The following is a 16,459-nucleotide window of genomic DNA, read 5'->3' on the forward strand; positions in this document are numbered from 1 at the left end:
CTACACTCAAAGTTTAAGAACATACTAAGCCCTATATCCATCATACTAAGCCCTATATGTCATCAATTGTATTGTTCCGACTGCTTGGTACAATTATAGGCCAATTTCTCGTGCTCTTTCGTTTGTAATTTTTCGTGGGCTTGTTTTTGATAATTGGTGCTTGTAAGCCTGTTTAAAGCCCAATACCTTTATGTACATATTATTTATATATATATCAAATATATTCTTTGCATTTCAAAAAAAAAAAAAAAAAAAAAAAATACACTCAAAGTTTCTTCATAAAACTAAGCTCTAAATTTAGAATATTCAACTCTCACATGATAACACAAGAGAAACATCAATAAAACTTTAAGCATATTAAATGTGGTAACCCGTGGTTCCATCAAATAAAAATTGATAACATATATTCAAAGAAAATTGAATGTAAAAGTTAACAACAAACCTAGTTGAATCGAATAATCGTAATTAAGTTGAGTGTATTAAGAATATTCAACTCCCACATGATAACACAACTAAGAGAAACATCAATAAAACTTTCAGTGTATTAAGTGTGGTTCCATCAATCAAACAAAACCGTGGTTCCATCAAATAAAAACCGATAACATATAATCAAACAAAATTGATTGTAAAAGTTAACAACAAACCTGGTTGGATCGAGTAATCGTATTTGCAATGCTAGAATGTAGAATTAAATTAATTATAAAGAAGAAAAGCATGGTTGTTGAACAATGAAATGAGCAGAAGAATAAATTATAACAGATGAGAGTTTGTATCTTTTATTTATGAGAGATTAGTATTTTCTTTTATAAAAGATGTTATATTATATTTTTAAATAAAATTAATATAAATTAATGACGTCATCATTATCAAAATTTAAGGATAATTAGTGAAATGATTAGATCATCATTTTAGAGCTTTATATGAATATATAGATGATCAGTTTGTTTTAAATATACGAATCTTATTATTATGTCTTACTAGTTTATCACCCGCGTTTTTGTGGGACTGAAACATAGGTTTTATATTAAATGACATAAAGTTTTATAATCAAAACATATCATTAGACATACATATAAAATTAGGGGTTGCATCCGTAGAAGATGGTCATATGTGAGAAAAAATACAAATTATATTTCTTTTATTTGTAAGATTTTATTAAAATTTACATTGTCATTCTGTTTTATTTGTAAGATTTATTTATATGAAGAGATGTTTCCGTCCACAGATTTTTTTACCGCAGTCTATGTGATTTTAAAAAGACATAAAATAAGCTAATGTCTTATCCTGTCTGCAAACTCACAAACATAAAAATATGCTTCTATGTAAATAGGATCCGCATATTTTCATGAAAAAACCTCTTAAAAACAAAAAGCACCTTACTATTCAAGTTTTAGGTAACCTTTTGTAAGCAATAAACTTTAAAATCGGTCTTTTTAATAAACCTTTTGTAAATGGTAAACATATGAAAATTTTCTTGTTAAGATTATTCGAAGAAGGTGAGCTTTTACTTAGATTTATGCCGTATTGCCGTTTAATTGGGTTATCTCGTAAATGTTTATGACTATATAACCATCCAAAATTGGTGCTAACGAAGTTTGAACATGATACGTTTTAAAAGGATATCAATATATCATGATCTCGAACTTGTGATTGTTAAACCTTTTATAAGCAGCTAAGCATTATGTGATCCTATAACATCTTTTGGTGGTTGGGTAAAATTTATCTTGAATCTCACTTTTTAAGTTGGACATTTCTCTTAATTGTTATATATTACATTACCAGAGTATGACTGTGAGTCTAGAGTTTAGAGTGCTTACAAATTTTGACGGTAAATGTAGAAACTTACAAATTTTGACGTTTTTCTACGTATCCAATGCCTTAGTAGGGTGGGCCTGCGATTAGTTGCCAAGCAACCCGGGTTCGATTCTGAGGAGGTGGAGGTTTTCTCCAGGATTTACTGCGATTAGTTGCCAAGCAACCAGTTCCCGCGATTAGTTGCCGAGCAACCCGGGATGATCCTTGGAGTTTCCTACCTAGCGTGTGTGAGTCGCAAATAAGAGTATTCGATGCGAAAATTGCCGGTAAAAAAAATGTGTGTTCTGAAAATGATTTCATATCTAAACTTGACCGAATCATTAATAGTTTATCGATCATCTCAAAACATAGTGCAAATAATGTTGAAAATTTATATTGTTGCGAGGTGACAAGTAATATAGTGGAATAGATAAAAAGGATTGAAAAGGGAAAGTGTTCCCTGTGTTATCTTTTGGTATCTTATTTTTTTCCATCTACTTTAAGTATCACAAGCAGAAATCAACTCTTAAGATTTAACCTCTTAATATGAAAGTTGAGTTTTAAATGACAAAAATAGTTTCAAACACATGTGAAATATGAGGAATTAAGGTAATATTGAAGTATTATTACTTAGGTACAACCAATAGTTTTGTCAAAGTATACAGACATTGAACGAGAACGTTTTTGAAGGCCCTATGTGATCGCACGACTTGCACAACATCTGATCATCTACAGATTGAAAAAAAAAAAAAAAACATTTTCTTTTTACACGTCTATTTTCCAATTCCAAGTTCTTTCGTGAGATCCCTTGTGAGGCTAAATTGCACGGTGTTGTGCCAGGGGAATAATGTACGAGTAACAGGAAGCTTCCTTCGCAGTTCCTGCATTCACAATTTCCAATGTTATAACAACAATCTTAATCTTAACTACAAATGACAAGGTAACACTCTAAAAAAAACAAATATCTTAGACTCTTCACAGTTACAAAGTTCATTGCTATGGGTCAAAAGGGGGGTTAAACTTTAGTGCTGCATTAGCATGTCATAGCGAGTCTGCTCAGGTTAGGCCAACCGAAACACTTTTTATGAATCTTTCTTAAGATCCATGAATAGATATATTTTCGATCTATTTACCAAATAAAAAGAATGATAAAGAACATGTACCTTAAATGTGGAATCTGGCAAATTGGAATAAGATGCCTGTCATTGTACAAAAATTAGCAAATACTCTTTATTGAGGACTCGATCTAAAACAGAAACAACAAAATAAGCGAAACACAAACCTGCAGTGATGTCAGATATTCTGACTCATGGTGTCGAATAATTTCCGTCAATGAAACAGCAGAATCATCTGGTGACTGGAAGTATGTAACAGAGATCAATCATGTGATACGCTTTCATTAGACAAATTTAAATTCAAATATTCAGTCAGCCTAAGTTTTATGGAATATTTCTCTGTAAAAGTGGGAAAATGGACGGGTCAGGCACCATTAACACTTTTAATTTCATACTTTATTTGTAGATAGTTGATGTATTAACATGATTACAAATGTATAAAAGCATGATAAGGTAGAGAAGTGTACTTTTCATGACTCAATGATTATAATTGTAGTGATATACCACAAAATAGTGAATTTAGTTAAGTAGGTATTTAACCTGAAAGATAGTTGAATCTCTGCATTCATGCTTTGCATCTAGCTGAACATTTCCTTCTTCAAAATAGTGAGCACCCACCTTAATGTTCAACATACAGCATACATTATTTGTATATAGATATAGATCCACTACAAAAGTGATATCTAAATATGGTCTGTGTAATCTGTACCTGCATTTTTCCTCTGATTTCCACAGTTTGCAGTTCATCCTTGAACTCGATGTTCCATATTGAGACCCAACTTCCATTACTAGTAAGGGTCAAAATACGTGAGGTAATGAGTAAGGGAGGTATTAAATGAGAACAATGTCACTTTATGATGGCCCTAAATCGCTTTATTGACAATATCACATTGATCTTTTTTATCATATCTTTAATCATAAGTTTTTCATCAAAAGTAAATGGGGTAACAACTTTAGAGCTATATTATGAATTACAGTATGAGCTATATAGCATAATAAAAGGGGAAACAATTAAACCATGTTGACTACCAAAAGTTTTGTGGGCTATGTCGAGTGGCTGTAATCACCACAACAAGCTCAAAATCCAGCCCAGGTTCTTCAGTTTCTTTTCCATTTGTACAGTAAACCGAAAAGACGCCTTTGGAATAAGCCTCTCCAACATACTTAGAAATTTCAGCATCCAGAGCACACCTGCAACAACTTAATGAAATGAATTAAGTAAATATTAGAAAGTAGTGACATATCTCTATGAGTTCTACTCTTTATCATAATTTTTTTTCTTTCTATTGATCATCAGTATCATCACAATACATATAGATTAATTAAAAAGTGTGATTATGAACCAATAACTCGTGACATGATTGTAATTTGTAAGTGAGCTATAAAATTCATATTCTTGAAAGATAGTTAAAGATTAAGTAATATCAAGACAAGAAAATTACCGATACTCTTCCACATAGTGGGATGGAAGCTCATCGTCTCTAGCTGGTCTCATTTGGGTACAAATCTGAACAAATTTTACATGCCTTGTAAATTCCAAGTGAATAAAGTAGCAATGACAGAAGTGAACAAATAGGTTAGTTCTATTATCCTAAAATGATTGAGCTCAAACTGATATGAACTTAAAAAAAAGCACTACAAGTTCAGTATTTAATAGCTCACTTCGGGTATGAATAAAGTCAACACTTGAATCTTCTTCCTTAGCAATAAGTTTACAAGCATCAAGCTAAGCGTATACTCTAAGCAATGTGACCAATTCAATAATACAGAGTAATAACTTAAGTCCTTGTTGTATAATGGGTTTCTCACTGCACATTACATCTTGAAATTCACATTTCATATGAAAAATAGTAATAGTAATGCCTGATTAAACAAGCTTGGTAATACACATACATGAGTTTTGACTGAAAAGAGTTCTTCCATTACCTGTGTAAAGTAAGGGCTTGTCACAGACACTGGGATTTCGTCAAGACTTAGTTCAAATTTGAAGTGTGATTATGATTGTTGATTTATTCATCTATTATGCATGTTTTCATGTTAGAGGTAATAATTTTTCCCATGAAAACTTTGTTGCCTCATGTGAAATGATTGTATTCTAAAATTAAAACTATATTCAGGAATCTATTAAGATCCTACGTTCAGAACTTACAACTTTATAAACCCATGATAAATAGTACCTAATATAAAACATGATACCAGATTCTAATACAAGATATGAGAAAAATATTTCCTAGTAATCAATGGTACGGCCAATGATAGCTCTAGTATTCTGAAAGAATTTATAAATCGAGCATGAAAATAATATGATTAACCTTTGCTCAAGTATAAAATGTGAGATAGAACAATCACTCGCTTTCAAAACTTACCTGTCTAACATGATCAACCTTTGCCACTTGTGCCGTCCTAGGATCAAGATATTCATCCTCACTAATCTCACTAAATGATGATATCAGCACCTGCAGAAATAACCACAGATAGATAAAAGTTGAGTTTTGAAGATTGCAAACAATAATAAAGATTGAAGATTTCTCCATACATCTACCCCATTTCTCACATGCTCAATACATCTACTCAAGACGCAATCATAGAAGCAAACAGATTCACCTGGGCAAAATTACAACTTATTGTTGAAATAGAAAACTGAATACGAAATGAAAACAGATATACAAAACCGACTTTGCAGTGTGCCTTAACAGTAAATTAAAGGTCCTACATATAATCAGCATAGCTACAGTATTGTTTATGACCTATAAACCAAACAGATCAAGTAAAGTAAAACCTAAACCGAAATTCTAAAGTAAAAAATAATAATTAAAAAACTCATATATAATTCACTGCAAATTAAGGGAAAAAAGCTTACGTCACCGCTTCTATTAGGGAACTGGATACAAACGATATGAGATTTGTTGTAAACAGGAAATGCTTGTGATGCAGCTAATCGATACACATTTTCGTCATTCAATACCGATCTCAGGTCTGTGAAATTGATATAATTTCATCGGTAATAAATAAAATGCATATAAATCAATAATCAATAATTAAATTTAAAAAGGATGTGTTACCTTTAGCAACGTATTGGATTTCACCAGGTGGAGAATTGAGAAGAAACCATTTGGCAATGTCGATTTTCTGATCATCGGAAACAACTATTTCTTCTTCTTCTTCTTCTTCTTCTTCATGAATATCTTCTTCTGTATCTGACATAGATGATGGTAGATTTAGATAGATACAGATATATGGAGAGTTTTTGTGTGAAATTGGATAGGGATTGAGTGATGAAATGTTCGGGATTTGAAATTGGGAACGGAGGCAGGGTAGAGTTTGTTTGTTTGTTTGGTGACACACAGAAAACGTAACGATATGACACTTTGTAAAACGACATCGTTTTTAGGGGTAACTGTCTGAAATGACATGTAGAAACACGGGTTTGTTTAAACGAAACAGTTTAATGATATGTTTTAGGTATTAAGTGAATGTAAATGTTAAAGTCATTTAGTTTATTGACCCGTGGAACTACGGATTCCGACTAAGAAACTTGTCGTTGATTTTACGAATATAAAGTTCGATCAAAGTTGAATATTTATATTTATATTTTTAATAATAATAATAATTATTAATAATAAATGTCTTTTAAATTTTTTTAGAAAAATAAAATTACAATTTAGAAAAGATTAATATTTTCTTTTATAACAGATTTTGTATTATTTTTTTAATTAAACTAATATATAATTATGACATTATCATTATGAAAAATAAAGGGTAATTTAGCTTAATGATGATGTTATCATTTTAGAAGTTTATTAGACTACTAGTGAAATGATCCGTGAAATAACGGATTTATTTACACGAAACACTTTAATGATATGTTGTATTAAGTGAATGTAAATGTTAAGTCATTTAGTTTAATGACCCATGGAATTACGGATTTCAATAAATAAATTTGTCGTTTTTACAATACATATATAATATAATTAATTCCGTAAAGAAAATTCATATTTGAATATTAATAATAATTATTATTACAATTATGATAATAAAAATAAATAATAGTAATAAAGTTTGCTTATGAATTGAATATTTATATTTTTAATAGTAATTAATAATAAAAATTCCTCTTAAAATATTTTTAAAAACTAAAATATAATTATTATATAAAGGTTGTACAATATGTTACCAAATTTTTACATGTGTTCATTGGGTGTTTTGTAAGAGATTGTATAATTTATTTTAAAGTTTATAAATATGATCATGTTGTGTTTTATCATAAGGTTGTAAATAATGTTTCAAATATTGTACAAATGATCATTGAGTTATTTTATCATAAAGTTGTACATAATGCTTCATATATTGTATAATTAACTTGTTTATATTTTTATTTAAAAAAATTAATTATATTAATGACATCATCATGAGGGGCTCACAATTTTTCTTTTTATTTTTAAATTTTTTTTAAGCTTAGATAATTCTTAATTATGACATCATCAATATAGAGATTTAATAGATACTATAGATTTAGAAAAAGACAAATTAAATTATAGTAATGCATCAGCATATCTAAAAAAGTTACTCCCACTTTTCCAAATCTATTGTCCATTATTCCATTTTAGAATGTTACAAATTAATTGTTCAGATTTTTTTTCAACCAATCAAATGAGGTTAATCAAATGGCTATCTTTCATTGGTTAGTTTTTTAAGGTGGCGTTCCGATTAAGAAAGTGTTGAGCTATAGGAATTGCCTTCAAAATGGTGTTAATGCTAAGTGTAGTTGGTGTTAGAGGCACCTTGAGTCTTTTGATCATTTGCTACTACATTGTGTATGGTCCCGTAAGGTGTGATCTTCTTTATTTAGTTGGTGGAGTGTAGTATGGGTTATGCCATCGTCTTTTTGAATTCTCTATCGATTGTTACAATGGGAGAGATATTGGTGTTTACAGACTGTGGAGGTTAATTGGGCCGGCTTCGTTTTGGTTTATTTGGCTTGCTATAAACGAGTTGGTTTTTATTGCGTTTTCAAGGATGCGTCTCGAGTTGTTGAAGGTTTCAAGCTTAAAGTTTTTCAATGGATGGTGAATTCATATAAAGTTCAAAGTTTTCAGTTTTATATTTGGAGTGTGCAGCCTTGGATTCTGAGCTGAGTTGATTTCGGTCTCTTCCTAAAGTATGCTGCTGCTGTTTTTGTTTTTTTTTTTTTGTCTATATGTAATGGCTACTGTATCTGTTCTTAATGTTGTTCCATTTATGTTTTAAGGGAGCAATGGGCTTGTCCATGTGTAATAACCCGATTTTTTTCGTTAACTTTTCGTTGAAAACTTAACAACCGGTACTTAAAATTTACAATTTTGTATGTTTTTTTAAATATACTATTATTAATATTGATTAGATTTTTTAAAAAAAAAACACTAAGGTTAGTGAAAACGAGAAAAATATATTTTAAGACAACAAAAAGTATGATTATTAATTTTAATAATTATTATGTTATATAATAATTGAGTTTTGAAAAATCAATTTTATTAATTAGGATATTCTTAAACTAAACCCGAGAAAATTAGTTTAAACATTCATGTTTTCAGTATCTAATTTAAAAATATAATAAATAAGTATTTTATGAAACACACAAACCAGGTATGACGTCAAGAGTTTAAAAGGTTTCAAACAATATAGATATATATATATATATATATATATATATATATATATATATAATTTTTTTATAAATATAAAATTAACCAGTCATTGAATCATATTAAGATAAAATACATTGGATCTTAGCTAAAGGATAAAAATTTAATTATAACATGTGACTATACAGTAATACCCGTGTTTACCTAATTATTATACCCGTGATATATCTATTTACCTGTGACAACATATTAATACCCGTGTATATTAATTATTACATCCGTGATATCTATAATATACCCGTGACATATCTATCTATTTATAACCCTAATTCATTTCATTAAACACACACATACGTACATATTCTTCCCCTCCTCAAGAACACCCACTACTATTCATCATCATCATCAATCTTTCATCCTCAAGAACACCTTCAATAATCACTTGATCATAAAATCGTTTACATATTCGGACTCCTCTCGAAGAGCTCTACACATCTATACCAACAATTTCTTGATTAGGGTAAGTTTTAAAAACTCTAATTTTTGGGTTTTCATGTTTTTGTTACATTTTAGGGTAGATATAGTGTCTAGTGCTCAAGTCCTTGTATGTATGCATGATAGTATTCGTTAATTTGATTGTTTGATGACTTTTTGATGAATCACGAATTTGTTTTGTGTGAGGTCAGAAACTTGAACTTGTTGAATGTATAATATTATGAGATAATCAGAATCCTCTTGAAAAACTAATAATTTTGGACTTTGGAATTTCGAATTTTCGTTACCGTATGCTCATGTTATGCTTAATTGAAGTTTTAACTCGTTTTTATGAATGATCACGTTTTTGATTAATATGCTACTGATATGAACATGATATTTTCAGTTTATGAAATAATTATAAATGAAATCCTTGTGAAAAATTAATAAGTTTGCTCTTTTGAATCGCATATTTTCGTTATGTATAGCTCAAGATATGATCAATTGAATTATCGTTGTGTTTTATGCATTAATCTGAAAACTGGTATTGATTGGTGACGAATTGGTTTATGTATGTTACATGGTTGGAAAGACAAGTGAAAAACACTCGAGATAGACTCGTATATCATGTTAATTGGATTTTTAAAACTCCCGTTATGCTTAATTGATTATTAGACCCGACTTTTGTTGATCAACGTTTTAAACAGATGAAAAACGCCATTTAAATTGATTTCTGGATTATGAGCTGAGGATTTTTGAAAAGTATATGATTAGTACTTCACTTTTTATGGAGATTATGCATGCTAATTGTTCCTAGATGTCCGGCTATATGCGTTCGAATATGACCTCCTGAAACGAATTGAATCTGTTCAAAAATTTGCAGCGAATGACATAACTTGATTTGTAGATGGACTTAGGACTTGTGATTCTGGTATGTGGTTATTTACATGTTGGTTCACATATTTCATTTGTATGTTAGCTTCTGAAACCGTTGTTTGCTATGCGTTATATGTGTTACAAAACAACATGTCTAAATTCTATCCAAATCAGGAAGTCCGTAGTATTTTGTAAAACTGTACGAATTGGCTATATGAATTGCTTAGCTTTATTTACCAGTGATTATTTGAGATGTTTGCGGCCATCATCAATTGGCCGTTCGTCGTTTTCATTCTTCTAGAATAAATGGCAGAATTTACAAAACTGGCGCGCGCTGAAAATTTTCTGAAAAACTGTCGGGCGCATTTGAGACTGCTGCGATTTTTCTATTAGGACTTAGAGTCTGATCTCCAGATATATTTTAGGACTTTAAGTTATGGAGATTTTGACGCGTATTTCAAGTCAAACGGACCTGTACTTATTTTTATAAAAATTCTGGAAGTTGACTACATTATTTAAGCTAAATATTATGTGCAATTGACTTTGTTTGACCAAATGGGTTTAATGGGTCAAAATGAGTAACGATCAGTGTAGAAAAGTCCCAAACGCCGATTTAAGTGAATTTAATGGTTGTGGTGTTTAAAAAAAATAAGCTGTGGCATGTTTTGGTCAAAATGGGTGTTTATGACCCATTTGGGTCATACGAGCCTACTTTGACCCATATGCGAAATTTTGAGAACCAAAGGTATGTAACACATCCCGTATATTGATTTAAGTATGTTTGCAAGTTTTGGTGCTTTAAAAATGAGTTTGGGTCAAATTTGGTTTAAAGAAAGTTTTATGACTCATTCGGGTTAAACGTGCATAAATTGACCCATATGCATAATTTTGGAAAACGAAAGTCACCAACACATCTAAAATGTCATTTTTGATCTGTGATAAAAATTTGGTTAAGTCAGGTCAGCCGGATTCAAATTTGGATCGTCAACCGAAAATTTTAGTATTTTAACAAAATTGTCAAAATGACTCTCGGACCTACTTCGAGGACTCGCAAGTTGAAATCAGTTAAGTTTAGATAAAAACTATTATTTGGTATTGAAAGTATTTGCGACAAGATTTAAAATGATATATTATTTGTATAATTTTGTTGAGTCTAAACAGGTATAAAACAAGCGAGAAAATGGGCAATCGTTGCTGATTTTGAACACTTAACAAATTTTATCAGCATTTTATGTTTCGGGAGACTGTTTTCGCGAGGTCATAACTTTAAAACCGTAACTCCGTTTTTATCAAATAAATTGTCTATAGAAAGGTGGGATGACATACTTTCCAATGGGCACGACCTAAGGTATTATATCAAAATTGGTGGGACCTGGAATTAGCTGCAAAATACTAAAAAATACATATATGTAAATAATATAAATTTTTCTAAGTAAAAATGAATAACTTAAGTTTGACCTATGTTTGACTACTTGACCAACTTGTGTTATTTTATGCGGTTGTTGACTTGTGTTAACCATGTTGACTTGCGTTTGACTTACATTTGACTTACTTTGACTTGCGTTGACTTTTGTTGACTTTTGCTAAATTTTGCTAAATTTATGAGTCGGACTTGAGCAATAGGACTATACGAATCCTATGACCTGACCTAGCTTGTTAGATATTTATTAACCAATATATATTCTTTAGGATGATGTCTACTGTTACTTGCATTCCGAGTATTGGTTACATCTACGTGAATTGTTTATTGGGCTACAAAGGTGAGTTTCATTTGCTCCCTTTTTACTCATTACATTTTTGGGCTGAGAATACATGCAAATGCTTTATTAACTGTTTTACAATATTTATATGCGTGAGTTTCATTTGATCCCTTTTTACTCATTACATTTTTAGGCTGAGAATACATGCAAATGCTTTATTAACTGTTTTACAATATTTATATGCGTGAGTTTCATTTGCTCCCTTTTTAATTGCTTTTGCAATATATATATTTTGGGCTAAGAATACATACGATGTTTTATAAATATTTTACGAAATAGGCACAAGTACTAAAACTAATTCTACGTGGGTTTAAACCAGAAATATACCCTTAGCTTGGTAACATTAAACTACTTGTCTATGTACGGTAGGCGCGAATCCTAAAGATAGATCTATTGGGCCAGACAAACCCCATCCTGACTATGGGATGCTTTAGTACTTCGAGGTTATTTTAAACACACCTGATCTGGTGTACTTCAGAGGGTAAAACATGAACGTTAAGGCTTGTTACCGGGTGCCTACAACTTATAGAATACTTTTATACACTTGCGAGTGTACATATATTTATAGACAGAAATCTTGTGGTCTATTAAAATAATGAAAATGATTGTTTATGATAAACTAATGAACTCACCAATCTTTTGGTTGACACTTTTAGCATGTTTATTCTCAGGTTTTTTTTTCAAAAGTGCTTCCGCTGTCTGCTTGCTATTTGCTCAAGGTGCTGCATGAAGTCTTTTATGCCATATTTTCAAAAATACATTGCATTCAAATATTATTGTTATAATCTGTTATTAAATAAATTGATGATTTAGTCATTTTGTATAAGTTGTCATATATATTTGGGATATGTCTATATTTTGGTAAACTTTCTATGTATAGAAAGTATTTAAAAAAAAATGAAAGCAATATTTTATCAAAACGTATCATATAGAAGTCGAAACCTCGCTGTGGGACCGTAGATAATGTACCGCGTCAATAGCGATTTTGGCGAGTCGTTATAAGTGGTATCAGAGCGTTGGTTCTAGGGAATTAGGTGCATTAATGTGTCTGACCTGGACCGTTAGGATACATTAGTGATCTAGTCTAGAACCGTGTCGTTACACTTATATGTGATTATGTGCATATTCTGATATTAATATAATATTATTATTACTATCGGTGAGAAAGTATTTCTCCCTTTGATTACAAGCCTTCTCATGCTCAAACGAGTTCATTTTCAACACCCCGGCCATTGAAAAACCAGGAAGCGTCATTCAGGACTTTCGAAATTTCCGACATTCCTACGTGAGTCATTACTTATATATTTTTATAGATATCATATGTGTTATATTATGTACTTATATGCTTCGATTCAGAAACTCCTGACATCTCGAATTGTAAATCGGAAGAAGTCTTATCCGACTCATGAAGATTCTCAATAGTTCCAAAGACATTCTTACGTCATTACCCTTTCAATATTATTAATTAAAATAAATATTATATTCTCGTACTATTTTTAGTACACCCCGTTTTGAAATCATTTTGATTTATAAATTCTGGAAAACGACACTTGTTTTATATCTATAAATATTTTAGAGTAATGTTGGAACGGAAGTATGAGTTAGTGTAATATAATTACACTTGATCAACGTGGTTATATTACGGTAAGTCATGCAGAAGTTCTAATGGAACGTGATGGAGGTAATGCTTGATCAACCTTATCTTCACCACGTACCATGTTACATGACTCTGTTTTCTGTGCTAATATCTGAATATACCAAGACTCTATATGTGACATCATTTGAGTCATGTGTGGTTCCTTCTCATCTTTGTCATATCACACTTGCACTCCGAGCAGTTTATTCAAAGGTATTCGTATCAAAGGACTATGATCTCGTTTTACCTAACTTTCATATTTAACTACAAGATGCTCGATCTTTCTACGTCAAGACGAACATTCTATCCTCACTTGTTTCTTAAACGCCGTTTAATCACACCAACCAAAATTTCGGGACGAAATTTTCTTTAAGGGGTAGGTAATGTAATAACCCGACTTTTTTCGTTAACTTTTCGTTGAAAACTTAACAACCGGTACTTAAAATTTACAATTTTGTATGTTTTTTTAAATATACTATTATTAATATTGATTAGATTTTTAAAAAAAAAAAAACACTAAGGTTAGTGAAAACGAGAAAAATATATTTTAAGACAACAAAAAGTATGATTATTAATTTTAATAATTATTATGTTATATAATAATTGAGTTTTGAAAAATCAATTTTATTAATTAGGATATTCTTAAACTAAACCCGAGAAAATTAGTTTAAACATTCATGTTTTCAGTATCTAATTTAAAAATATAATAAATAAGTATTTTATGAAACACACAAACCAGGTATGACGTCAAGAGTTTAAAAGGTTTCAAACAATATAGATATATATATATATATATATATATATATATATATATATATATATATATATATATATATATATATATATATATATATATATATATATATATATAATTTTTTTATAAATATAAAATTAACCAGTCATTGAATCATATTAAGATAAAATACATTGGATCTTAGCTAAAGGATAAAAATTTAATTATAACATGTGACTATACAGTAATACCCGTGTTTACCTAATTATTATACCCGTGATATATCTATTTACCTGTGACTACATATTAATACCCGTGTATATTAATTATTACATCCGTGATATCTATAATATACCCGTGACATATCTATCTATTTATAACCCTAATTCATTTCATTAAACACACACATACGTACATATTCTTCCCCTCCTCAAGAACACCCACTACTATTCATCATCATCATCAATCTTTCATCCTCAAGAACACCTTCAATAATCACTTGATCATAAAATCGTTTACATATTCGGACTCCTCTCGAAGAGCTCTACACATCTATACCAACAATTTCTTGATTAGGGTAAGTTTTAAAAACTCTAATTTTTGGGTTTTCATGTTTTTGTTACATTTTAGGGTAGATATAGTGTCTAGTGCTCAAGTCCTTGTATGTATGCATGATAGTATTCGTTAATTTGATTGTTTGATGACTTTTTGATGAATCACGAATTTGTTTTGTGTGAGGTCAGAAACTTGAACTTGTTGAATGTATAATATTATGAGATAATCAGAATCCTCTTGAAAAACTAATAATTTTGGACTTTGGAATTTCGAATTTTCGTTACCGTATGCTCATGTTATGCTTAATTGAAGTTTTAACTCGTTTTTATGAATGATCACGTTTTTGATTAATATGCTACTGATATGAACATGATATTTTCAGTTTATGAAATAATTATAAATGAAATCCTTGTGAAAAATTAATAAGTTTGCTCTTTTGAATCGCATATTTTCGTTATGTATAGCTCAAGATATGATCAATTGAATTATCGTTGTGTTTTATGCATTAATCTGAAAACTGGTATTGATTGGTGACGAATTGGTTTATGTATGTTACATGGTTGGAAAGACAAGTGAAAAACACTCGAGATAGACTCGTATATCATGTTAATTGGATTTTTAAAACTCCCGTTATGCTTAATTGATTATTAGACCCGACTTTTGTTGATCAACGTTTTAAACAGATGAAAAACGCCATTTAAATTGATTTCTGGATTATGAGCTGAGGATTTTTGAAAAGTATATGATTAGTACTTCACTTTTTATGGAGATTATGCATGCTAATTGTTCCTAGATGTCCGGCTATATGCGTTCGAATATGACCTCCTGAAACGAATTGAATCTGTTCAAAAATTTGCAGCGAATGACATAACTTGATTTGTAAATGGACTTAGGACTTGTGATTCTGGTATGTGGTTATTTACATGTTGGTTCACATATGTCATTTGTATGTTAGCTTCTGAAACCGTTGTTTGCTATGCGTTATATGTGTTACAAAACAACATGTCTAAATTCTATCCAAATCAGGAAGTCCGTAGTATTTTGTAAAACTGTACGAATTGGCTATATGAATTGCTTAGCTTTATTTACCAGTGATTATTTGAGATGTTTGTGGCCATCATCAATTGGCCGTTCGTCGTTTTCATTCTTCTAGAATAAATGGCAGAATTTACAAAACTGGCGCGCGCTGAAAATTTTCTGAAAAACTGTCGGGCGCATTTGAGACTGCTGCGATTTTTCTATTAGGACTTAGAGTCTGATCTCCAGATATATTTTAGGACTTTAAGTTATGGAGATTTTGACGCGTATTTCAAGTCAAACGGACCTGTACTTATTTTTATAAAAATTCTGGAAGTTGACTACATTATTTAAGCTAAATATTATGTGCAATTGACTTTGTTTGACCAAATGGGTTTAATGGGTCAAAATGAGTAACGATCAGTGTAGAAAAGTCCCAAACGCCGATTTAAGTGAATTTAATGGTTGTGGTGTTTAAAAAAAATAAGTTGTGGCATGTTTTGGTCAAAATGGGTGTTTATGACCCATTTGGGTCATACGAGCCTACTTTGACCCATATGCGAAATTTTGAGAACCAAAGGTATGTAACACATCCCGTATATTGATTTAAGTATGTTTGCAAGTTTTGGTGCTTTAAAAATGAGTTTGGGTCAAATTTGGTTTAAAGAAAGTTTTATGACTCATTCGGGTTAAACGTGCATAAATTGACCCATATGCATAATTTTGGAAAACGAAAGTCACCAACACATCTAAAATGTCATTTTTGATCTGTGATAAAAATTTGGTTAAGTCAGGTCAGCCGGATTCAAATTTGGATCGTCAACCGAAAATTTTAGTATTTTAACAAAATTGTCAAAATGACTCTCGGACCTACTTTG

The 16,459-nt window shown here is 30.5% G+C and overlaps 1 protein-coding gene across 1 annotated transcript; it reads right to left on the reverse strand.

Annotated features, from left to right (window-relative positions):
- Window positions 1-2,389: 2,389 nt before the first annotated feature.
- Window positions 2,390-6,229, reverse strand: LOC139872837 (F-actin-capping protein subunit alpha-like). Its single transcript, XM_071860765.1, has 10 exons — window positions 5,972-6,229; window positions 5,770-5,885; window positions 5,276-5,365; window positions 4,352-4,416; window positions 3,939-4,100; window positions 3,619-3,697; window positions 3,450-3,527; window positions 3,077-3,151; window positions 2,958-2,993; window positions 2,390-2,675 (listed from the first exon to the last, which is right to left on the reverse strand). Exons 1-10 carry the CDS (start codon window positions 6,111-6,113, stop codon window positions 2,568-2,570), a joined length of 951 nt encoding a protein of 316 aa, XP_071716866.1. The 5' UTR covers window positions 6,114-6,229; the 3' UTR covers window positions 2,390-2,567.
- Window positions 6,230-16,459: the final 10,230 nt, after the last annotated feature.

This window comes from Rutidosis leptorrhynchoides, chromosome 10 (assembly GCF_046630445.1).
Source record: "Rutidosis leptorrhynchoides isolate AG116_Rl617_1_P2 chromosome 10, CSIRO_AGI_Rlap_v1, whole genome shotgun sequence".
NCBI lineage: Eukaryota > Viridiplantae > Streptophyta > Magnoliopsida > Asterales > Asteraceae > Rutidosis > Rutidosis leptorrhynchoides.

What these genes read in the sequence shown, in the direction of transcription:
- LOC139872837 (XM_071860765.1), bottom strand. Translation starts at nt 6,113, where the DNA reads ATGTCAGATACAGAAGAAGATATTCATGAAGAAGAAGAAGAAGAAGAA. An exon ending in AGGTTGATCATGTTAGACAG is followed by an intron (nt 4,417 to 5,275) that starts GTAAGTTTTGAA and finishes AAATTTGTTCAG; the next exon opens with ATTTGTACCCAAATGAGACC. An exon ending in TGCCAGATTCCACATTTAAG is followed by an intron (nt 2,676 to 2,957) that starts GTACATGTTCTT and finishes TTGTGAATGCAG; the next exon opens with GAACTGCGAAGGAAGCTTCC.